The sequence below is a fragment of the Toxorhynchites rutilus genome, chromosome 2, assembly GCF_029784135.1.
Source record: "Toxorhynchites rutilus septentrionalis strain SRP chromosome 2, ASM2978413v1, whole genome shotgun sequence".
Classification (NCBI taxonomy): Eukaryota; Metazoa; Arthropoda; class Insecta; order Diptera; family Culicidae; genus Toxorhynchites; species Toxorhynchites rutilus.
In genome coordinates, this window is record NC_073745.1 from 103,731,362 (window position 1) to 103,758,081 (window position 26,720).

The 26,720-nt window shown below is 35.6% G+C and overlaps 1 protein-coding gene across 4 annotated transcripts in view; it reads left to right on the forward strand.

The window, feature by feature from the left end:
• LOC129765200 (MOB kinase activator-like 2) overlaps positions 1 to 26,720 on the forward strand; it is a 409,346-nt gene that overhangs the window by 50,305 nt on the left and 332,321 nt on the right. For 3 of the 4 annotated variants that reach the window (XM_055765220.1, XM_055765221.1, XM_055765222.1), the window contains one exon: positions 14,159 to 14,505. The exons of the other annotated variant lie outside the window; for it this stretch is intronic. In XM_055765220.1, coding sequence (XP_055621195.1) covers positions 14,273 to 14,505 — 233 coding nt within the window. In that variant the 5' untranslated portion in view covers positions 14,159 to 14,272. The remainder of the gene's footprint in view (positions 1 to 14,158; positions 14,506 to 26,720) is intronic. 4 annotated transcript variants of the gene reach the window in all.

Below are 26,720 nucleotides of genomic sequence, written 5' to 3' on the forward strand. Positions count from 1 at the left end.
GCATAATAATCATTATTCGTGCACTCAAAAAATGGAAAATACATCTTCAAATATACTTTAAACAATAACCAAAATACACGAACACTTTAATTTAAACGTAACATTGGAAAAAATCCACGAAAATTCATCATTTCCCGACATTCCAGACAGGGGTCCCCCCCAATCAGCTAGTGTTTCCACATCCAAAATTGGATGTTATCTGAGACGGTGTCACCAATCTCATAGACCAGTTGTAGTGGAATCCTTCTAAACGGCATTTCTATATCACAATGAACTCCACCTAAAGCAAAAAAGGGTGAGGGGTTGTATCTAGGACACGACCGCATATTTTCGACGTTACATTATGCAATCCACTTGTTTACCACTTCGAATATTATTTCAGAATGCATCGAATTTTTTTTAATCGATTGTGTTCTTCGTTACATATAAATTTGTAACTTTTACGTTTGATATGATGCCTAAGACTACCAAAATATGGGAACGGAAGAATTGTCAAGCGATCATTGTAATTTTCATTTCCCTCTGAAATCATTACACATCTCATGTCATGTTCATTCACATCTAGTGTCTGAAATGACGATTTTCTCAGGCTTCTCAGTTTAAAAGTACGTTTTAGGGAAACATATTTCGGTATGTACAACGACAAGCGAGTACAAGAGTACTCAACATCAATAAATACCCCCGACTTGCATGTATTTGCAAAGCGGATTTCCCCAGGCACATTAATTTAGAAGTCCGTGTTAGGGAAACACAGCTCAGTGAGAAAAAAAATACTCCCAACGTGGATGTTTTGACGAAGCGGATGTCCTAGGCACATTGATTTTGAAGTCCGTGGTAGGGAAACACAGCTAGGTGGAAACAAAAATACCTCCGACTTGCACGTATATTTGAACAGCGGATTTCCTCAGGTACATCGATTTTGAAGTCTGTGTTGGGGAAACCGTTAATCGGGCCAATCAAAACTTGGTCGTTAGGGCGTTTAGATAACGCTTGACATTTTACAGTTATTCAATGGTTCATCTCATGAAAAATAACATTTTATTCATTGAGATAGACGCGTAGAAATATTTCCTATCAATTGATGCAAACATCTTTTCGATCTGTTCAGAAATGTTCGAGTTATAAGCATTCGATATATACGGGTGGGGTTAGCACACAAATCGACAGAACAAATGTATGGGAAAAAAGGAAGGTCTTCTAGTTTTCATGAATTTAAACCGTTCAGAGATTAGCGAATTGTAATGTATAACATATCAAACAAATCTTGGAGAATTTCCGATTCGATTGGTATGCAAATCATGAGAATACGTTCACAGTTAAAATAGTTAGTAACGTTAGCTTTATTTCATAAAAACGTGACCTGTTTTTTGATTTGGCACCCTTTCTGAAAGACGTCGTTCTACGTCAAAGTACACAACAGAGCCACTACACACGATAGAAGATGTAGTTCCACTAATTAAAAGCAGTTCCGTGCGTTAAAGAAGATGTTATGATGCTAGATTTTTGATCGCATGTGTAATTCGACTCGTTGCATTCAAACGTCATAAAATTGCTTATCCTCCGGGGTCGGTCCAGAGCGTCCGCGCGTGCGGAAGAACCTTGACTGACGCATTCCGTTGTCCGCATGGTATGGTGTGGTGTGTGGTGTGACTCATCTCGTCGTGATGGAATTGAAGTGTAAATATAATAAAAATTTTTAATAATGCCACCACACACTCGGGGTGTACTTTTCATCGGTAGAGTGGTGAGTGAGCGGTGGAACGGTTCCAATGGTGGGTAATATCATGAAAGTTGATTGTTCTTTGTCAGCTTTCATCCTACCACGATGGAGAGCGCGGAAGGAGGTTTTAGTTGGTCGTGTTACACTGTTGTTGGATCAAAGTTTATCGTCCGCGAAGGGTGGGTGTGTATGTGATGGCTGTGTATGATATGTTCATGTTTTGGTCCATTGTCAACAATTTTCTTCAGTTTGTTGTTTCGGGCGAGAGACGATTAGTGAGACCTTAAGTAATGGATAGAGGTACCAACTGAAGCAAAGCAAGACTTAACAGTAAAATTATGGATGATATAAATAGTAACACTGCTACGAGTAAATATCAAATCCCAAACAAATGGGGAGCGAGATGGATGCTAACTGTTGTGCTAACTGGCAACATCAACTGGCATTTGTCGTTGCGGATCGAACTGCGACGAGGCCTCTACCCAATACAATAAAGGTGCTTACGGCGGCATTTCTATTGCCTTCCCTCCATTCTGAACCGTAGGCTTAGTGTGGATGTTGCCTGAATTCACATGCTTATAGGAGGAAAACAACGGGAAGGTAGAAGGAGTTCAGTGAGAGCAGGTCGCAAATCCAATTTTTCATTTACCGTCTTTTCCGCTTCTCTGCACAAAGCACTTTTGCGTCGAATGGGATGGACTCGCCGTAGTTCAAGATGGTTGCTATATACAACGCGGAAAGCGCGATGTTCAGGGTTTTTCCATATTTTGGTAAATACCCCAGCATAGACGGTGAAATGCGAGCTTACGTACGTACAAAACGCTTTTCTCCTATTTTGCTTGGATGCACACGGTGTATATGGATATGATTATTTCTCGCTTCCTCTTGAAAGTGCTGCAGCAGTTGTCGGTTTGACGAAATGCCGTGTCCCAGGGTATTGATTTCGTGTTCAAATAGCATATCAACCGATATTGCTGTATCTTCCCAAACCAGCGCCCTTAATAATTTACACATTTTATCGCACTGACCTCAAATAGGTGTGAATTACTTTATTTGTGTGTAACATCGATCCACTGCACTATTTTTCCATCTGTTTTGAAGCTGTTCACGGCCGGTCCGGGGTACGTTCAGTAGGTCGTATCTATTTTGCCATACATAGGTACCTTATTTCGGAATACCTACACAAGTAGCGCGATAAGCGATAAGTTGCGTGCGTTATATGAAACAAAGCGCTTTTTTCAAATATGATCATATTGCCTGCCATGTGATACTGTGAACGCTGATAGGTAAGCGCCACGTTGCATTCATTAGCATAGTGTTTAGGGTAGGTGAAATAGGGAGCGTTGATGTGAAAAATAACGATTCGAGATTACGTTCGCAAATGTGAGTAATTGAATGAAAAATATCTACTGTGGTTCTTTCATCATTTTCAATTTAAGACTATGTTTAACATTAAAGTACAGGTAGATCTAAAAATTAAACATGTAACGAATTTATGAAATATTTCAAACGCTTTTTTCTGGATCATTTTTCGGATGTTCGTAGATATGTTTGCATGAAATGATTGAAAACAATATATAAAATTTATAATTTTTCTGAAACAAACTATTGAATAAGCAGTAAATTTAAACCATTATCTTAACGAGAATTCCGCGTTCTTTTTTATCCAATCTGTGCCTCTCGAGCTGTGACGACCAAAATGAGCAACTAGTGTATCAGCGAGGCATAATTTGATCCCCTAAACAAATCGCCTAATATTTTCGAAGCAATACGGTCTAAATGATAAAAGTCACTTTGTACATTGAGCTACATCTGTTTTTTTCTCAATCAATCATGTTCAATCATTATATCATGCTCCAAACTATCAAATATGTAATAACATAAAAGAGATGATTTTTGAATAATAAAATTTGACGGGATTTGGTACAGTAGGTGTTTCATAGAAAAAACATACTTATGTTTATGTAAAGTAATTCAGGATAATATTACAATCAATAATAGTGTTCTTGGATCGATACCAGGTGTCTTGGCCAGAAGCCAGATCAGAAAAATTGTATTGAGACAATTTCGAATTCTGAATGAATCTTTTCACTGTTCGATCATTTTCAAACTTTCGATGCTTTGTACAAAGAACATCCGTCCTTGATGGCCTGTGTTGCTCTTTCAAGCTCTTCCTTTTTCCAACGTTGTCTGTTCATCCTCGGTTCCTCTTCTTTAGGCGAATAGTACTTAACTGCACAATACACGAAAAGTTTATTTATTCAACGGAAAAAGCCCTAAATCCACGATCAAAAGGCTTACATTTTTACAATCAAAGTGCTTTCTTTCTTCATGCTGCCGTTTCATTCCACCTGTCGAATTTTACCTTTTTTTTCACTTTAGGTTCATACGGTTCAGCAGTATAAAGAGATGACATTATAAAAATCCAAGTTGAGTCGTACTTTTCGAGATAACGGGGTAGTCCAAATTCCAACTATGTCCAACTCACCACGCCTTACCCTAAATGCTATTGCGAAAACAGTCGTATATTATTTAACTCATTTTTTTTTATCTGTATTATAGTCATTTGGTTGGTTCGTCACTTTAACTTCCATTTTTGGAAGAATGTCGGGAGTGAGAATTGAACTCGTGACCTTTAGCGTGAGAGGCATGGATGTTACCACTACGCCAGATCGTCTTCACATTAACTCAATTTTGTCACTCGTACTGCGGCAAATCGTACCGTAATTATTTTTCTCTGAAGAGCTATCAGACGGCCAGCCTATTTGAAAGATTTTGGATATTAAAAAAGCATTTGATAATGTTTGGCATAATGGATATGGTTTTTAACAAATTGTACGGGGATCGTACACAATTTTGATTTTTCCACACACTTGATAAAACTATAGCGAAAGTTCTGTTTCTATTAGACTCTCAATGTTTCTATATACAATATTTCATTGGTCAAATTCGTTGTGAGTGCAGGTGCTTTTTTAGATACAATTACAGAACTAAACTTTAAACTTTAGAGATGCTTTGTCCAAAAAACTAAAATTCAGGGAGTCTATGTCTAAATATTTCAATAATTGAAAAATTTGCTTGAAATTAGCAAAGGCACAAAGCCTTCGATCAGTGGCATCTCGTCCGCCTGTTCAAACTGTTCATAGGACAGGTAGCCTAAAAACTCTAAAAATTATAGGAGGTTGTGTCCAAGATACGACCGCATTGGACACCAAGATACGACCGCAAATCGCTTATTTATACCTTCGGATATTATTCTATAATGCTGTGAAATTTTAGAAACAAGTGCTTGGTAAAATAATCTCTGAAATAGTCTTTTCATCGTGGAATCAGTTGACGATAATTGATTCATGATTCGTTCTTGCCCTCGCAAAACAATACACTAGCTGATCGTATGTCGCAATTTGTTTCATGTCAATGCATTGAAAATTTACCTCGAACGTTATTCCGTTATGGCCTTTTTCGCAGTTGACATAGACCCGGCTACAGTCGATTGTATACATGTTGCATCAGCACCATTATTCCACATCTCATAACTACATCAATATATCTTTGGCACCGTATGGAAACAACAACAATGACAACACTTGCAAGTATCAAATATCATGCTGCATGTTATTTAGTATTGCCTCAAAGGAATCGCACCTCTAGGCATCGTTCGTACAACGTAAACCAAGCGCCAAACAAGCGTTCGCCATAGCATGCATACAGAGCCATACATTGGTGGCTTCAAACTACTAGGAATATAAACACTTCTCATCATTTTGCGCTATTCTCAAAAGAAACGCTTCTGTTAATATTACTGGCCTCGAAAAAAGTTGCATTACTTTCTCATGCTCGAGAGAAGCGCAGCTGTCACCCTTAGTGGAGGATGTTTTGCTACTGGCAGGCGAAACCTAATCACATATAAAATTCCAGAACGAAATTTACTTTCTTGGTGACTAAACAAGCTAAATAAACTCTTTTTGTTAATAACAATCTCGAAAACAGTAGCAATGCTTCATTATGATCAATATTAGCGCAAATGCAATCCTAGTTGAAAGCAGTTTTGCAACTGGCACGCGAACCCAAATAACTTATAACATTCCAGTGAGACATTCAAGATGCTTGGTATGCCCCAAATAACTTTTTGGCGCACAACCTTAACGCCTGCTTTGCCATAACGTCAGTTTAATGCATTGATGCATTCTCATTGACCAATGAAGTCCTTATGATGATGGAAAACAAATAATGTTAACTGCTTGGAAAAAGACTGAATTATGCCACACAGCTTGTACTCTGCTGTAACACCCATCGATGCGAATTCACTGATGAGTTTGTCAAGAGCGACCGCCTTCACCACCAGCGGGGGGAGCTTGATTTTGGTTGCTGCCTGGGTAACGGCGTTTACATTTTCGACCGACGCGCCGAAATCGCCTACTTCGCTGTTGTTCGATGCGGTGTCACACTCGCGAAGGCTGGGTTCAGTGCGAGTGCTTTTCACTGCACCAACATCACGTGCATCATTAGATGACGCTTGCCTCGAAATTTGATTGTCCCTGGCAATGCGTTCGTTTTTTGCAGGGCTACAGCCTGCCTTCCTCTTCTTCTTGCTCATCACACACTACGTGAAGCGTCCAATTTATGACGCGGAAAGAAAAACACACGATACGAATAACGCGAAAAATGAACAGAAAAATCAAACGACGATATCAAAGTTGGATTACCACTGGTGGGGTCCAATCTCAGATCGAAGCGCAACGAAAGCAAAGTGAACTGGATTGCTCAACAGTCCGATGCCGAATGAAAGTTTGCCTCAGCAAGATCCGCTGTTTATACTGTGGTTGAGTATTCCCCTTCATTCTTCTACTTTTCCTTTGTTCACGGAGACTTTAAATCCTACGATTTCCCTCCGTTGATCGGCGATAAGTTGCTCGTTATTGACAGCTCTGTACGGGAAAGCACACAAATGGACAGAACAAATGTATGGGAAAATGGAAACGCTTAAAGTTTTCATGAATTTTAACCATTTAAAAACCAGGGGCTTCTAATGTATAGCATATTAAACAAATTTTACGGAATTTCCGATTCGAAAATAGTAATTAACGTTAACTTTATTTCATAAAAACGTGACCTGTTTTCTGATTTGGCACCCTTAATGAAAGACGTTGTTCTACGTCAAAAAATTCCTTCTCCACCGTGAAGAATGTAATACACTACACTTGACTACACCACACAATCCGCACGCAACACAACATAACACCATGAAATAAGCAGTAATGACTACTGGGTTCAAACCTTTCATCTGTACCAGCCGTCATTTAAACACTTTTGTGCATCTTCAAGTGCGACAGGACAAACGCAGTCAGCTATGTATGAAGCGATCATTACTACTAAAATGTCTTCTGCGTAAAAATGACATTTGAGGTTCAAAGTTTTCTGCTGCACGAAGCCGATGGAAGCGATACAAAACACACACACCATTGTTGATTGAACAGGTAGCTCACTTGATCACGCGTCGTCTCTGACTCCGATACACAAATTGAAACTTCAACGCAAGCAAACCGAAATACGAAGAAACATCAACTATGGTTAGATGAAAATATCTAAAATAATTGCATGAAATTCGAACAGAGTTTTTTCTCTCTCCCTCTTCTCTCTCTCTCTCTCCCATTTCTCTCTCTTCCTCTCCTCTCTCTCACATTTCTCTCTCTTCCTCTTCTCTCTTTCTCTCTCTCTCCCTTTTCTCTCTCTTCCTCTTTTCTCTTTCCCTCTTCTCTCTCTTTCTCTCTCTCCCTCTTCTCTCTCTTTCTCTCTCTCCTCTCTCTCTTTATCTCTCTCCTTCTTCTCTCTCTCTTTCTCTCCCTCTTCTTTCTCTCTTTCTGCCTCTCTCCCTCTTCTCTCTCTTTCTCTTCCTCTTCTCTCTTTTTTTCTCTCTCTCTCCCTCTTCTCTCTCTCCCTGTTCTCTCTCTCCCTTTTCTCTCTTTCTTCTTCTCTATCTTTCTCCCTCTTCTCTCTCTATCGCTCTTCTCTCTCTCCTTTTCTCTTTTTCTTCCAGTTGTTTTCTCTCTCTGTTTTTCTCTCTCTTCTTTTCTGTATCCATCTCTCTAGTTGTATTTCAATTTTCCCCGGTTGGGTGTAAACTACTGAGTTCTTTGTTTTGAACGATTGTAGTATGCCCCAATATTTTTCTACTGCGCTTCACGCTTACCTACTGCTTATTGAGGAACGAGTTGGTTGATACATGTAGCGTGGTAATTCCTAATCAGGAATAATATGCCTGATGAAATTCATAGTTCTGATCGGCCCATTTTTTTCATAAAATAATCAATTTATTTTTTTTTGTTTATTTATTTGAATTTAATTTTTCAAATGACTCTGTTTTTTATATTTTTCATGATAATTTAAGCAATTTGCACTCCTACATCGGAAGACCACTTTTACAGGGGAAGAGTTCTTACAACAATCGCTTTTTCAAGTTTTTATTTTGGTGAAGCATTGCTAATAATTTTTCAAAGGAAACATGAATGTTCCTTCCTCCTATGTATGAATGATTTGTTGGTTATTGTATTGGATATTTATATGATTTTTTGAAATTATGTGAATAGCCCTTACAATTTCCAACAAATCACCCATACATTGGAAGATGGGCACTTTACCAGGGAAAAAGTTTTTCTAACAACGACTTTTTCATGTTTTATTTGAAGAATTCCTATTAATGTTTAACTCGTTACATTTTTATGTATAAATTATCACGATTTACATGTTTACATACTACATGCAAACATTTTGCTATTTAAGACCATGTCTAGAACATGTTAATCGCGAGAATTTACAGACAAAACGTTACGAGTAAAACATTACTTTTTTCAGGAGTCTCCGTATAAAAAATGTCATGTATTCTATAAAAAATAGAAAGTTCATGTCTTCGACAAAAGCTCATATTTCAATAAGACTCGAATACACTATATTGCTATCATTACTATTAACGAAATTAGGATTAGTTGTAATTTTTCCAAAGAAAACATGAAAAAGTTGTTGTTAGAAGAACTTTTGCCCTGTAAAAGTGCCCATTTTCCGATGTTTGGGTGACTTGTTAGAAATTGTAACGGCTATTCACATTTTTTTGAGAATTTAAAAAAATACGTTTTAAGAGAAATAAATTTAAATTTTTAAAATTATTTTTTTTTCAGTGCAATAATTAAAATTTTTTGTTATTTTTTATGAAATCTTGGAAAATTTCCTAAAGTTTATCTTTTGGCGAGAATTTTGTAGGTATCATATTTTTTGAGTTATAAATTTTCGTACAAAATAAAGAAAAAAAATTGGCCCTTTTCAAAAAGTAGTCTAATTCTTTTTCGTATATTTCATGCATGCAAACTTGCTTAAATGACCAATTTCTTTACACCCACATAGTTTCACTGCTATCTGATATGGTACTGCAAACTCCTAAGACGAGTTGGCATGAAATCCGAAAAGTTCTTATAGTGAACAGAAGAACCAGAAAAATTACTTACTAAATTTTCTAATTTTGTACCCTATACAAAATTTTTCATAGCGTTAGTGGTTAGGTTTAGGAATATTTTTACGGATACACGAATACAATATAATCATAGATTTTGAGAAAAACAAAAAAATATTTGAAAATAAAAAATAGAAATAAAAAAAATATTGAACATTTATTATTTAGGATTAGGATTTTTTGTGTGCCGCGCAACACTGCTAAAATTCTTTTAAAAAATCACACATATCTAGAAAAGGAGTGGGAATACGTTCAAATACGAATTAGAGTACTACTGAATCTCTGAATCCTCCAAGAAAAAAATTATTATTTAAATTTTTTTAATTTTTCATGAACAAAAACAGGAAGTGGATTATATCTGTGGTATAACCGCAAGGTTGACTTAGGACTATCGTTGATTTAGTGATCATTTATTTGAAGTTGAATCTGAATCCATTCTGGATGAATGAATAAACGTTGGATGCACAAGGTTTTATGCATCCAATATTGGATACGGAAATACAGTGGAACCCCGATTATCCGCGAGCGGATGATCCGCGGTGCGGGTTATCTTCTCAGATTTCTCCGCTGTCGCGATTGAAGTAAAAAGTATGTGCGATGAATAATGGAATATATTTAGTTTTTACTGTTCACCTCTTGAGCTCCCAAAGATTACTCTTTCCCGTCGCAATTGGAATTCTATAAGCATACGTGCGATGAATAACGGAATATATCGCCAATCCGATGAGTTCTCTGGTTACCTTCACAGGTTTCCAAAAAATAACTCTTCGCCGTCACGATTGAAGCTCGCCTATTCGATTTATTTTAAAGGAGTTCTTGCTGTATCCTCCTAAGGTTTCCCACTGGTTCTTGAAATTGATGAGTGAACCCAAGTATAATTTTACTGAAAACTGAATTCTTTTTTCTAGGCGACTGATTCGTGTGCGCAGAAAAAAATCGCGTTATTTTGAATGAATTGTCGAAAATAGCGTAATTTTTAGAGAATCGCGTAAAAAAGATTGCCCCTTCATCGACACGAGTTCGTCACAGCGCACATTGCGTGTACTTCCAATGTCAGATTAATCACTTTCTTCATCAATATCCGCACCCAATGACGGCGTTTGCAAGTAACCATTGGGAATTCGTAAAGAAATGTCTTAGTTCTGATAATTGGCCGTAAAAAAAGATTGCATGCTTCTAGTTATTGAATCACCGTAATTTGACTTTGCACCTGCATATCACAATCATGGTTTCTTCTTCATGAGTCATTGGTAATTCGTGCGATCATATTGGAAAGCGGCGCTTTATAATTTGGCATTTACGAATCTTTGTTTTAGAATTAAAAAGATGTGCTCATTTCACCTAAAAATCCATTCTTATTTTCACGAAAATGGAACACGAAGCGCAATGTCGTCTACTAATTGCAGAAATGAATTCCAATTGAATGAACTTTTCTATTACAGAACATATGCATAATGATTTTTTTCTTAATTTTTATATTTTCTTGCAATATTCTCCAATTTATTTTTTCAATCTCATTCGGGTGGAGAGGAACATAACGATATAAAGACAGTTCAAATTTGACTATAGAGATGAACGCAACGATATAAAGACAGTTCAAAGGGCCTGTCCGGGTAAGGGAGTTAAAAGTGACCCCAAACTAAATCACTAACTGTATGGCAAATATTGTATAGGATATTAAATAAGAAATTTTGGCGGTTTTTTTTGAACCCCTATGTGGTTTAACATAGGATCTATAGTGAAAAACGTATTTTTTTATTTGTTTCACGCCATCTTCAGAAGCTTAGGTATAAAAATTTATTAAAAAAAAACTGAATGTGCATCTTACTACGGTATATCAAGAAAAATTATCAAAAAAAAAATTCATCAAAAATTTAAGTACTAAAAAAATATTGAAATTTTGAAAAAAATTGTTTTGGGGATTTAGAGATTCAGTATTACTCTAATTCATATTTGAATGTGTTCATACTGCTTTTCTAGATATGTGTGATTTTTTTTCAGTGTTCCCGGTAAAAAAAATATTTGTTTTATATTTCCAAAGTGTCTGGCTGGGTACTGGAGTAAAAAGTGCCCCCAAACCAAATCACCAGCTGTATAGAAAATATTATATAGGGAACTAAATATGAAATTCCGACAGTAGTACCATATATTTGAGTTCTTATATAGTACAACATAGGATCTAAGGTGTATCCATCAATATTTTCAAACAATTTTTTCATCAAAAAATCAAATACTAAAAAAAATTTAAGTTAATTTTAATTTTAATTTTAAATTAAATTTCCATTTTTTTTTATTTTGAGATTCAGTTCTACTCTAGTTTGTATTCAAATTTCTTCTTACGTCTTGTTTAGGTATACGTGATTTTTTTATTGAAAATTTTTAGAGTGTTTTTCGCGGTTTTTTATTTAAATGCGTTCGTATGTGTTGTTTTTTTTCCACATGTAGCGTGATTTTTCCTTGAATTTGAAGAGGATTGCGCGAAAAAAAAATATTTTTTTGCCTTGGGGCATTTTTAATTTATTTTGAATTCAGAGACCCATTTATATTATTTAAACATTAATTTAAATTTTGTCGGTATATTTAGAGCATTGCGATGAACAAAGATTTTTTTCCTCATATCTTGAAACATATGAGATTATCTTTACATTGGATTTAGATAGTTTACCAAATTCATAGGGGTCAGCAATACGATAGAGCTTTGTGAGAAAAAATAAAGTCCTTGTGGGAAGATCATTCGGATTAATGAGAAAAACACTTAAAAAAATCCAAATTATTATTTTTTTATTTTATTCTTACAGTTGAAAACCACGGATACAATATAATAATCGATTTCAAGAATAACAAAAATAATGCAGACGATGAAGAAAATTATTTTTGTGTCTCGCAATGCTCTTAAAAATTCAGGAAAAAATTACGCCACATGTAGAAAAAAAGACACAGACGAACGCATTTAAATAAAAATTGGAGCAGAAGTGGGTCTTAAAGGTATTTTTTTTCAAAATTTCTAAATGCCAGAATATAAATATTTTTGTTTTGTATTTAATTTTGTTTATGATTAAATTTTTTGATGAAAAAAATGTTTGAAGATATTTATCGATATACCTTAGTAAGATTCTTATTTTTGTCTCAAAGCTATTGAGAATGGCGTGAAAAAAACGGCGTATTTTTCACCATAGATCCTATGTTGTACCATAAAAGGACTCAAATATATGGTACCACTGTCAAAATGTTTTATTTAGTATCCTATACAATATTTTCCACACAGCTGGTGATTTGGTTTGGGGGCAATTTTTATTCCCTTACCCAGCCAGACCGTTTGGGAATATAAAAAAAATTGTGCCGCGCAACACTGAAAAAAATCACACATATCTAGAAAAGCCGTATGAACACATTTAAATATGAATTAAAGTAGTACTGAATCTCTGAATCCAAAAAAAAAAATGTTTCAAAATTTCAATATTTTTTTAGTACTTCAATTTTTGATAAACATTTTTTTTAATATTTTTTTTATACATCGTAGTGAGATGCACATTCAGTATTTTTTTCAAATTTTCAAAGCTTCTGAGGATGGCGTGAAATAAACGAAAAAGTACGTTTTTCACTGTAGATTCTACGTCAAACCACTAAGGGTTCAAAAAAAACACCAAAATTTCTTATTTAATATCCGACACAATATTTGCCATACAGTGATTTGGTTTGGGGGCACTTTTTACTCCCTTGCACGACCAGGCCCTATGACTATCCGTTTTCTTGTGATGAATTAACAAAAATTGAATAAACAAAAATAATTGATCTCTAGCAAGAAGTATATTTTCAGTACTTCATGTGTCAATTGATTCTCCTGGCCTAAACAGACGACACGATTGTGTAAATACACACATATCATCTAATTAGCACTTTTGTGATAAAAAAGCAGACTCTCCGTGTGGCTAACTAGCTTGTGGGGATTTTTTTTTCGTGGTAGCTTTAGCAGCTACTATACAGGAAAAAGCACGTTCATAGTGCAGCGAAAGGGTAGTCTATCGCTGGAAAAGGAACACCACGGGAGCCCTGTATGTAGATCGTGGCCGGCCAGTGTTTGGAGAAAACATCACGCGCGGTAAACCGATTGTGAACCACCGAAGAAAACTCCGCTGCAAAATAAGTCGATTTTGGTACGGGTACGACTCGCGGGTTTTTTTTTGCAAGCCTTTCGCCGCCGCCATACTTTTGCTATTCAGCTGATGGGCCATATGAAATAGGTACAATACGGTCACGAGCAGGAGGAGGAGGGAGTGAGATAGAAAGCGAGCGAGCGCGCATTAGTTTCTCGAAGCAACGCGGCGGAACCGTTCCATCGGGGCGACGGCGGTTTGTGGTATTGTGGAGTGGTATCGGTTATCATCGAACGGTGTGTGGCGTACAATGCTGCGCCTCGGTTGAGCTTTTGTAGTGTGTCTGGACGGCCAGAGGCCTTCGGTTTTCGCGTGCTTTTCTTCGGTGGCTTCCCGTTTTTCCCGATTCTCTCGGCTGCCAGGTTAGGTTAGGTGCCCCCGACCGACCTGGGCGTTTGTTGTTGTCTTGTGTGGTGTTGTGTTGCCTCACTCACGTGTTTCTGCTATATTGGCGTGTCTTTGTTGTACTGCTCCTGTTGTTTTCCGTGGTGTTCTGTCAATGTTCACAATTAAATTTAGCGGATTGTCGCGCGTTTTCAATGCTTGGACCTGGGTTCGCTTTTGTGTCGCAGGACAATCGCTGGTGAAATCGCGAGTTCGGTGGTACGCTCGATATTCCGTGCGCGGCTGAAAGTGGTAGTTGTGGTGAAGGTGTTGGCTGGTGGTACAAGTGCCTCCAAGAGTGATGTTCCCTTGTGTGAAACTGTGTCATTTCAAGATATCGAGTGATAAGAACAACAGCTCGCACTGTTTCAAGTGATGCCCTGCTTTTCTCTCCAACAGCTATGTGTGTTAGTATTTGATTGAAGTTGGCTGAAAAGTGGTACTACTATACGGAATCTTCGCGCGCACCAGTGCTATTGCTGGGCCCATTTTCCCCTGCTGTTCAAGTGGATTATGAACAGTGTGTCCGGCGCTCGGTTCTTCAGAATGTGGACCACGGCAGTGCTGAACGCGATCACCAATCGGGCCAATTCGGCCTCCAAAAACCTTTCGGTGCGCTACTCCTCGATCCCCAACAATGACGGTGGTCCCTCGTCGGCTTCGGCAAGCAATCTCAGCAAGATTATGGGAGGTTCCGGCATTATTCTACCGCTGGACGTCGAGGAAACGGTAACTTGTTTCTGCAGGTTAGTCAGCACAACAAAAACAATTTCCACGATTTTCCCTCATTAATGTGAACGGGTATAATTTCGAGCGACCCAAAAAAACAGGATGGGAGGGAGAGCGCGCAAAGAAGAAAAAAAAAGAAACGGTTACAGTCTCATTACCCGACGGTGGTTGCGATGGTGATTCCTAGGCTGTGTGAAGCCGATGATTTAATGAATTAAACAGACCTCGCTTTATCTCCTCCTGTGGTGAGCCGTAAAAAATCAAACACATCACCAACAAAGAAAAAAAAACTTGCCACCGAACAGTCAGAGATGTATTATGGTTTGTTTTCTACATTTTCATAACAATGAATCCGTCAGCTTTCGGCATTGATCGTAGCCGCAAGCAACAATTGCGCGATAATGAAGTTTCGTGTGTTTTCACTCTGCAGTTGGCGGTTTGGTTGGTTGGTTGGTTGGTTGGTTGGCTGAGACTCTTATCCAATTGCGGTGGAGGATACACAATACTTCGTGAGCTGCCGCGGAACAGAAGAAAACGATACTTTAAATTGGTACCGTTAGTGATACATATAGGAATTGTAGGGCTGTTGTGCTTTGGTCAGGTGTGTATGGATGTGTAGGTTTATTTTTTTTTCTTTGCCTCTGAACTGACAGTCCCCGGGGTACATTTTAGTGCAAGGGAAAAACCTTGTTAAGTAAAGGTCGCTCAGAGGAGAGATCCGCTTTGGTTGGCTTTTTCGCTGCTGTTGTTGTTGTCTTCAGATGGATGAGCTGAGGGTTTCACTTTGACTTCAGTCGAGACGGCGGTGGCTAAATCTGTAAGAGCTGACGCGGAAATGGAAACTTTCGCTCTGTGTTTATGTTCTTTTTTTCTTGGGGCTAAAGGCCTTTTTTGCACTGAGTATCTCGGAAATTAGTAATTTACGGCGACACGATTTTCGTTGGAGGAAGATGAATGATTGTTGTCGGCTTTGTGGGGGGAATTAAAAGGGTGTTATTTGATAATAAGCTATGCAATTGACGAATTCCAACTCGTCTTAAGAGTTGGCAGTATCATCTCAGATAGCGATGAAACGTTGTGAGTGTAAAGACATGGGCCATTTAAGCAACTTTGCATATTTGAAATCTTCAATAAAGAATTAGACTACTTTTTGAAAAGGGCCAAACATTTTTTCTTCATTGTTATACAATTTTATAACTCAAAAACTATGATATCTACAAAGTTCTGGTCAAAGGATGAAATGTAGCATACAGGTCGGACTCGATTATCCGTAATGTAATTTTTTTTTTTCACATTATCGAAATTTCCGAATAATAGAATCATAAGAAAATTTGAAAGAAAATCTCTCGGTAAACGTGAAATAACTATGATTTGCACTGATTTATTTGTAAATTGCAGTATCGTATCCAGAAATTGACTAGCGCCCCCTGGGGGAGGGGTAATGCTTTGAAAATCGAAAAAATCAGCTTATTGACCAAAATACTATTCAAATAGTCAAGTCCAACTACAAGCAAAAGCTTATGCGTGAGCTTCTTGGATGCCAAGGAGAGTTCGATGACATGATTAAGCGAATCAAGATTAGGGATGCTATGTTTTGGATAGCCTGGCTTGGGATGAGGTACCGGCTGATGTTAATGTCAACTTAAGCGTCGTGTACAAATAACGTAACGCGTAAAGGTGTGAAGGGGGGGGGGTGGTCGAGGTTGCGTTACGAAAAAAAAAATGGAGATGACAGTACATCTCGACATTCCATGCAATTTGAAAACATTATTTTGTATTCTTTGCAACAATCTCAACACCTCTACTCCAACTTTTCCTTTTCCTTACTACATACATGTTTATTCGAATGATCATATACATATGATACACTGTGGATAACCGGATTTAAACATCCTAAACGGATTCTGCTCATCTTAGCTACATCCATGTGTCATTAAATTATCATATTAGGTATGTTTAAATATTAAATCAATGTATTCATAAAAATTTGGAATTTTCAATGTATATAAATCTACTGCGGATAATCGAACTAGTTGTATGGAACAATCCCTATTCCAACCCCTTCCTCTACCTAGCTACATTCAATTTTGTTCAAATAAACATATTTATAAAGTATATTAACAAATTATTCGAAATTTCTGATGAAAAAGAATCAAAACTAAAATACTCCGGATAATCGAGTCCCCGGATAATAGGGTCTGACCTGTATTAAGAAAAAATACATGTTGGCTGATTATCACTATGTGTTTTTCTCTTTTTTTTTTACAAAAAATACAAGGTTACAAGGTGTAGTCAGAAACACAAGACATCTGAGTGCAGGTCAACTGTATTGAAATGTGTTAATGTGTTTGAAAATGAATAGAGAACGTAAAATGAATTTGGACGTCAACCATGCCGCATTTAGTTCTGAATGTTGAGTATACAAAAGATTTTATGAATTTAAAAAAGGCAGCTTACATTTCAATAAATAGCAACTATGTTCAAGAAGAATTGTGAATCAATTTCATGTCCTGTATTTAAATATTGCGGGGCTGTCAATAAATTACGTAGCATTACGTCAGATTGTTGAGGAAAAGCGTCCACTTTTAGTTTCATTATCAGAAACACATATTGCTGAAATTGAATCATTTGATCAATATAGTATTCCGGGATATTATGTTGCTGCTTGTTTATCACATTCTAGACATACTGGCGGTGTTGCTATTTATGTCAAAGAATCAGTTCAATTCAATCTTCGCCTCAAAGAAGTTATTGATGGAAACTGGTTTTGGGCATTACAGTTGAATGTGGTATGAAAATGGGTAATTATGGTGTTTTGTATCATAGCCCCAGCTCAAGTGACCAGCGTTTTGTTCGAATTTTAGAAAACTAGCTCGAAATGTTGCTTGATTCTAGCAAAAAAATTAAAAGTTATCAATATTGTAGATAATTTCGTGGCAAACGACGATTTTGTTAAATTAAAGTGCTGGAGGAAATATTCGAAACATGCTGTTTCGAATCTTGTGACGAGAAGCCTGGATTTTCCATTCGAGGTCGATAATTTAGAAAAATCAGCAGCTGTTCTAACTATTATCTTGAAAACGTGTACAAAACGGCTAGTTACGCAAAAGTGAAACCGCATTGAACTTGGTGTTAGCAAAATGGAAAGAGATATTAGAATGTCAAGATACCATCATTACTGTTTTCTTGGATCTGAAACGCGCTTTCGAGACAATTTCTAGGCCCTTGTTGTTGAATACGAGTACTGCATATAAATGGTTTGGAAGTTGTTTGTATAACAGAACTCAACGAACTTTTTTTAATGATTCAATTTCCAGTCCCGTAGCGAATAATTTTGGAGTACCTCAGGGAAGTGTATTAGGGTCCCTTTTATTTATCATGTACATCAACGACATGCGACAAGTTTTACGATTTTGTGATATTGCGATTTTTGCAGATGATACTGTGTTATTCGTTGCAGCTAATGCTTTGAATCAAGTCGTTTTACATTTGAATGAAGATTTGCGTTATTTATGGAAGTTGAATATAAATAAAACTAAATTCATGGTAATCTCGCGAAATCGTTCTATTGAAAACGTCTCTATTGTAATTGATGATGAGACCATTGATCTCGTTCGGAGATTAAAAATCTTGGCGTGATTATTGATGATAAACTTCAACACTCACATTGACAATGTCATAAAGAAAATTGCCAAGAAGTATGGAATGTTATGCCGAATGAAAAACGATTTCACTATGTGCAGCAAAATACAGCTATACAAATCAATCATCTCTCCTCATTAAGACTTTTGTTCTTCCATATTATTTTTAACCAATGATACACAAATATCGAGATTACAGAGTTTGCAGAATAAAATAATGCGGTTGATTCTAAAATGTAATAGATTCTCTTCCTCATCTTTGATGCTGGACGCTCTAAAATGGTTATCCGTGAAGTTTTTTGAACGGATTATATTATGTAGACTATTTAAATTTTTAAAAGTATCTTTTTTTTAATTTGTTTTGATTTCTATTATGTTTGGCATGATCTGGTGAAGATGAACAATTTTTATTTTTATTTTGTTGTTGTTGAAAAAATAAAATAAAATAAAATAAAAATAGTCTACAAAAGTTTGAGAGTCGCGCGCTTGCCACAGATATAAAGGATATCAAATTGAAAGATTTTTAAGTGCTGGTCTAGGAATTTTTCGACACTGCAATATACAAATAAATCAGTGCAAATCATGGTTATTTTACGTTTACCGAAAGATTTTCTTTTAAATTTTCTTATGATTCGATTATCAGGAAAATGAAATCAACATTCCGGATAATCGAATCCGACTTGTATTTGAAAAAGTTATTGAAAATTATAAGCAAATTCCTAAAATTTCATGAGCACGACATATAACACAACAAACATATTAAAAAGGCCTATTTACTATAACAAAAACAATAAATTAGACTTTTTTTTAAACATCCCGAGAATTGCTGCATTTAGAATTAGATTTATAACGAGCTTTTTTGTTTCAAATGACATCAGGATTTATAATTTGTAGCTAAAATTGATTGTTAACATACTAAAATCCCATGTTTCCAAAAATCATAAAAATTCAATGTTCCACAAAGTTTGTCAAGAGTAGTTTTACCATCCTGATCCATTTTTTAAATTTTTTACTGACTTCTATATTATATGAAAAATAAAAAATAAAAAATACGTATTTTGGGTATTGCAAAATGATTTTTTTTACTTAAATAAAAAAAGAATACTATTTTTTTCTCAGTGCATATTTTTTTCACGTTTAAACATCAATACTCTGTAACTCTTTCTAAGACACTATTTCGGTACGACTCATAGTTTTTAAGATATAAATTATCGAATATTTCTTTTACTAAAATCGATACGCCCTATTGAAAAGCTACGCTTTAGTAAAAAAAATCCCAATTGCTGTGAAAAACTTATAGTTCCTTCAGCCCAAACGGAATAAAAACTTTCATTCGAATCAAAAATTAATGTTTAAAATGTTTACATCATAGAATTAAGGAAACATGTTAATATATTCTAGTAAAAATATAGTTAGGAGTTTGGCTCCTTTAAACCTATGTAACTGAGCCTGTAAAAATAAATGAATTAATAAAAAAAATACATGTTTCTAAAATTTGTGTTTTTAGGACGATTTTATTTGGAATGACTCATTATAGATTCTCCTAAAATTGCTGTGAACTTTGTCGATCTTTTCCAGGTGATAATTTTATGGAATTATGTACCGTGAACTACGTTTGTAATGGTTCTGTTATATTATGGTAGATTTCTTCAATCAAGAAACAGCCACTGACCTCCCGAGAAATGCAAGTAACGCACCTGTGGAATAATTTTTGACGTAGGACAACGTCTTTCATCATAGAAAGCATATTTAGTTTCTATAAAATTGATTCAGCGCCAATAACTTTTATTTTGCAGCGAACGGATTTAGATGATTTGCATACCAATCGAATCGAAAATTCCCTAAGATTTGTTAACTCTCCTGTACTCGCGCGAAATATCGTATCACGAAAACTCACAGACTGTGTGTGTCTTTGTGATATAGCTATTGTATATTTTTAGGCGTTATTGATATTTATTTCAAGAATAAGATATAATTGAATGAAAAAACTAAAAAAAATATTTTTTTTCTTCAGCTTCATTTAGTTTTAATTGTTATTTAATTCAGCCTCCTCATTGATTCTCGGTCTGTAAGACCGTATGCGCGAGTATAGGAGGGTCAACTATGTTATACATTACGATTCCCTAATCCGTAATCTCAGCGAACGATCAACAACGAATGAACCTATCAGCGAACGATCAACAACCCTCTGGAGGCTCGATAGTGTGTCATGTTACGAATGTAATCGCGGTTTGATTTTGTTTGTAACGTCAAATACAAGGTGGAACTCGATTAAATGATACATATACAGTCAACCCTCTTATAACGCGGTGAGTGCGTACCGCGTTATATGGAAATCGCGCTATAAGAAACGCAGAATGAGTACAAATCACATAATTCGTACCGCGTAGTATGGAGACCAATAAGAGATCATAAAAGGAAATTATAAAAAAATAAAATAACAAGTGGAAGGGTCTGAGCCTAGGGGCACGAACGGAAGTTTGACGTGGGACTGTAATGGTTCAGAACTTTTTTTTTTAATGTAATTCTCTTCATTCTTTAGAAATCTGTAAGTTTAATTCTTTTGAAACTCTAAATAGTAGCCCTGAAAAGGACCGTTTGTTTCATGTACTCATAACCATCAAACGGTTCGTAACGGTTTGTACTCATAATCGGAAGCAGTAGCTTTTTCGGTGGAATAATGTTCGTTTGCAGACTATCACAATCAAGTCGTAATGGTCGCTCAATCTATCATAGAAGTAATTGAGTCATTGAGAATTGAGTATGAGTTATGAAGATTAATATTTCTTTTCGTTTCATTTTTGTGATGCGATGTAATGCCGATCTCAATAGGTTCTCGCCCCAGAAGACACTCGCTTATGATGTTCGTCACCCCGTCATATACAGAAGTCATTCCCTAACTGGACTATCTTCAACTGGACTTATCTATAACAGGACGTACGTTAATTGGGATGCAAAGCAGTTATGTATCAATAATAGATGTTACCTTGAATTCGATGTACTGCTCTTGCTGTTTTGTAGTCCAGTTAGCGAGTAAAATTCGATAAATGTATTGGTTTTGCGACCCAATTAACGAACCTCTTTTATTTGTTCAATTGTACACTTGTTTTTTTTTATTTCCACTGTTGACGTCTCAGGCGAAAAATTTGCTGGATGAATTTGCTGTCTAATGGTATATCTTATAACATATATCGTAAGAACGATTCTGCGTAATATGCATTCGAAAACTCTTAATAAACGTTACATTTTTCGTAGAGTGATCCGCCTATATAGAAATCAAAGACGTAGTTCTACGTCAAAACTAAACTAAACATTTTGGGTTGGGGAAAAAGTATTCCATTATTTTTGGGTGAAATTCAGAACTATTTTTAATATGCTTCGTATTGTCCGATTTGGGTCAAATACACCGTTTTGTTGGAAAATTTGTTGCCATTCTAAAGGTAGCGTTTTTTTTATTCTGTATTATAGTGACTTTCAACACTTTTGGCTGGTTCGTCACTAAAAGGTAACTTCATAATGTCTCTATCATAGAGGTCTTGTTCCTTATTAGCGAAACAATATAGCGATAGATTTTTACAATCTTCTCTTGATCCCAATTTCTTATCACTCTGGAAATTTTCCATTGCGAGAAAAAAGTGATACTCGTTTGGTGCCAGGTCCGAACTATATGGTGGATGCACTAAAACATCCCAATCAAGCTTTCGGAATTGTGTGGTCTTTTTTTTTCAATTATAGTGACTTTCAACACATTTCGGCTAATTCGTCACTTTTACTTCCATTTTTGGAAGAATGTCGGGAGTGAGAATTGATCTCGTGATCTCTGCGTGAGAGGTATGGATGTTACCAATTACGTCAGATCGCCTCCACATTGTGTGGCCTTGCGTTGTCCTGATGGAACACAACACCTCTTCTGTTGGCCAATTCCGAACGTTTCTGGTCAATCGCTAGTTTCAAACGGTCCATTTGTTGACAGTAGAGATCATAATTTAGTACATTACACAGAAAAAAAAATATTGAAAAAAATTTAAACAAAAATTGAAAAAAAAAATAATTTTTTTTAAAAATAGATTAAATTGCACGTATTTTACTGTTGCAATATTGACACCATAAACATCAAACACAATTTCATCGGCCTGGCTTGCATTTTCGCATTTATGAAATAAACAAATGTGAAATAAACCGAATTTTCTCATTGTTGGCCTCCATTGTTTACACCGTGTAACTCACAACTGAATGGAACAAACAAAACACAACAATTTTTTTTAGTGTGAAATGTCACCTTTACAACGGGCCTGAACTTGAAATTGTATGATCGATATTACGCGGGATATTGATCACTAAAGCCAGCCAACGAGAAAATGATGGATAACTTTTTCCCCAACCTAATATAAACATATCCAGTTAAAATCATGCATTGGGTGCACGAAAAAAGCTGATGGGACGTTGTTGAACAGAAACCGCGCTATAAGAGTACCGCGTTATAGGAGGGCTGTCGCGATTTCAGCTCCGCGTTATATGGAAACCGCGTTCTGAGAGTTCCGCGTTATAGGAGGGTTGACTGTACAGATTCACGCTTGTGGAGAGCGTTTGTGTATTCGTGTATCCGACGTCTCATTATGCCAAGGTAATACTCTTTATTGACATTGACCTTTCTTCCGGAGTCCGAAAGGGTTGTCCACGAATATCGAAGAAATCAGTCAGCATTAGCTTCACTTTTGATCGACTATGACGTGAGTTTTTTCAGTTTCGACTCGTTTGCAGCGGACCATGCGGATTTATAGCGGATGATTGTTAACTCGTTTGTATGTTATACTTTTACACACATGTCTCGACGCCAGTTGGATGAACGGTGGATCAGAATTTGATCGTTGAGTAATTCCAAATGAAATCGACAAATGACAAAACATGAGTATTTTTGATTCGAATGAAAGTGTGTATTCCGTTTGGGTTAGAGGAAATATTAGTTTTCCACAGCAATTGGGAATTTATTGACTCAAGCGTAACATTTGAAAAGGGCGTATCGATTTGAGTAAGAGAAATCTTTGATAATTTATATCTCAAAAACTATGAGTCGTACCGGAATAGTGTCTTAGAAAGAGTTATAGAGTATTGATGGTTGAATATGAAAAAAATGTACACTGAGAAAAAAAATAGTACTTTTTTTATTTACAAAATAAAAATTCAATTTGCAATATCAAAAATACATTTTATTTCTTAATTTTTTCATACAAAATAGAAGTCATGCAGAAAATTTAAAAAATGGGCCCAAGATGGTAAAACTATTTTTGACGGACTTTGTGGAACATCGAAATTTTATGAATTTTCGACACTTCGAATTTTTGTATGTTAACAAACAAAAAAGTTTATTATCAATCTCCTTCTAAATGTAGCCATTCTCGAAATATTTAAAAAAATATTTCTAATTTATTGTCTTTTTTATAGTAAGTAATTCCTTTTAATATGTTTTTCGTGTTATACCGTCATGTTCATGAAATTTTATGAATTTGCTTATAATTTCCAACAACTTTTCCAAATACATCATTATGGTTCATTTTTTGACTCAAGCGTAACTTTTGAAAAGGCCGTATCGGTTTGAGTAAGAGAAATTTTTGATAATTTATATCTCAAAAAATATGAGTCGTACCGAAATAGTGTGTTAGAAAGAGTTAGAGAGTATTGTTGGCTTAATTTGAAAAAAAATATACACTGAGAAGAAAAATTAGTACTCCTATTTTATTTACAAAATAAAATTTTAATTTGCGATATTAAAAACTGTGTATTTTTTCTATTTTTTCAATTTTTTCATATAAAATAGAAGTCATGTAGAAAATTTCAAAAATGGGCCCAAGATGGTAAAACTATTTTTGACGAAATTTGTGGAGCCTCGAATCTTTAGGAATTTTTGAAACTTCGAATTTTCATATGTTAGCAATCATTCTTAGCCACAAATTATGAATTCTGATGTGATTTAAAACAAAAAAGGTAATTATCAATCTCCTTCGAAATGCAACCATTCACGAGATATTTAGAAACATATTTCTAATTTATAAAATCTAATAAAATCATAAAATCTCATGAACATGATGGTATAACAAGACAAACATATTTAAAGGGCCTATTTACTATTAAAAAGACAATAATTTACAAATATTTTTTAAATATCTCGAGAATGGCTACATTTAGAAGGAGATTGATAATAACCTTTTTTGTTTTAAATAATATCAGGATTCATAATTTGTGATTAAAAATGACTGCTAACATACAAAAACTCGAAGTTTCGAAAATTCCTAAAAATTCGATGTTCCACAAAGTTTGTCAAAAATAGTTTTACCATCTTAGGCCCATTTTTGAAATTTTCTACGTGACTTCTATTTTATATGAAAAAATTGAAAAAAAAAATATAAAAAAAATACATATTTTTTGATATCGCAAATTAAAATTTTATTTTGTAAATAAAAAAAGAGTACTAATTTTTCTTCTCAGTGTATATTTTTTTCGAATTAAGCCAACAATACTCTATAACTCTTTCTAACACGCTATTTCGGTACGACTCATATTTTTTGAGATATAAATTATCAAAGATTTCTCTTACTCAAATCGATACGCCCTTTTCAAAAGTTACGCTTGAGTCAAAAAATGAACCATGATGATGTATTTGGAAAAGTTGTTGGAAATTATAAACAAATTCATAAAATTTCATGAACATGAAGGTATAACACGAAAAACATATTAAAAGGAATTATTTACTATAAAAAAGACAATAAATTAGAAATATTTTTTTAAATATTTCGAGAATGGCTACATTTAGAAGGAGATTGATAATAATCTTTTTTGTTTTAAATCATATCAGGATTCATAATTTGTGGCTAAAAATGATTGTTAACATACATAAATTCGAAGTTTCGAAAATTCCAAAAAATTCGATGTTCCACAAAGTTCTTCGAAAATAGTTTTACCATCTTGGCCCCATTTTTTAAATTTTCTGCATGACTTCTATTTTGTATGAAAAAATTTAAAAAAATTAAAAAATATGTATTTTGGATATTGCAAATTTAATTTTTATTTTGTAAATAAAAAAAAGAGTACTATTTTTTTTCTCAGTGTACATTTTTTTCATATTCAACCATCAATACTCTATAACTCTTTCTAAGACACTATTTCCGTACGACTCATAGTTTTTGAGATATAAATTATCAAAGATTTTTCTTACTCAAATCGATACGCCCTTTTCAAAAGTTACGCTTGAGTCAAAAAATTCCCAATTGCTGTGAAAAACTCATATTTCCTCCAACCCAAACGGAATACACACTTTCATTGGAATCAAAAATACAAGTTTTTAAAATCTGCATTTTTAGGACGATTTCATTTGGAATTGCTGCGTTGAAACATGTCTCCAGGCACTTAATTGCGAGCTTGGCGGATTCGGATTTACCTCCTTCGGCAGAAGGATTAACCTTCTTGGCGACCAATTAAACAGTTCGGATTGCGCTTGAAGTAATCCTTCACCTTCCTTGCCTTCAAGGGATCGGTCGTTTTCGTTTTTCTTTCGCTGCCGTCTCGCCGCTTAGTTGTCTGAGTCTCATTGAACGATTCTACCACTTGTCGAATGGTTGATTTCCAACAGTTTCGCAATCCACCTGTGGGACTGGTCTGTATTTTCCAGGACCGTATTATTTTGTCGAAGCACTTCTTGCTTGGAAGCCATCTCGATAACCACAGGATCTATTCGATTTTTTTGCGTGAGCGTTTAAGTTGAAGGACCCTGTAGTTTTACCCAACATTTCATCAATTTTTATCAATGCAATAACACAAGAGAAAGTGTTGCATTTTTTCGAGTACAAACTTTATATACGATTTTTTCCTGACTAGCATATAAAACTTTCCTGAATAACGAAAAAAGTTTTACGTCTTTTCTTCGAAACGTCCGTATGGAGAAAAAGTCTTGTTGATTAAATTTTATTGAAGATGAAATCCCATGGTGATGAACAAATTGGGTGTATTTCAAAAATAGGGTCGGTGTAGCGGATTGACGATTCTACGAGGAATCGTAAGTTCGGGAAGATTTCGAAGAATGTCTGACTGCAACTCAACTGCATGAGCGCATTCTTATATGCCTAACAAAGTGGCACTTTCTCATAAAAATATTGATCTCAACTTGTTGAAAAGGACCTAGCAGAAATATGAAGTGTGCGCCCACACGAAATCCACCAAGAAGCCGTACTGAAGAGTCTACACATCACACACCACCACTCACACACAAAACAAGCCGATGATTTATGGTGCTTCCGGCTTTCCCTTTCTCCTCCGTTTGCCTGCAGTATGCAAATAAATGTGTGTGCACGCTTCGTTCCAGTAGTGATAAGAGACAATTAGCTCGCGTGAGTGGTTCGATGTTGCGAGTTGTGATAAAATGTGTTGTCCTGTCATGGCACCAACCACTACAATGCACAGGAACGTTGTAATAATGATCGCCCAGTCATTTTGGGAATCTTCAATTATAACATAAATTTCCGCGTTCAAAGCGATAAGAAAATATCGTACCTAATAATGAGGTCACGTGATCAGTTGAGCTCGGTGAAAGGATACTCGTG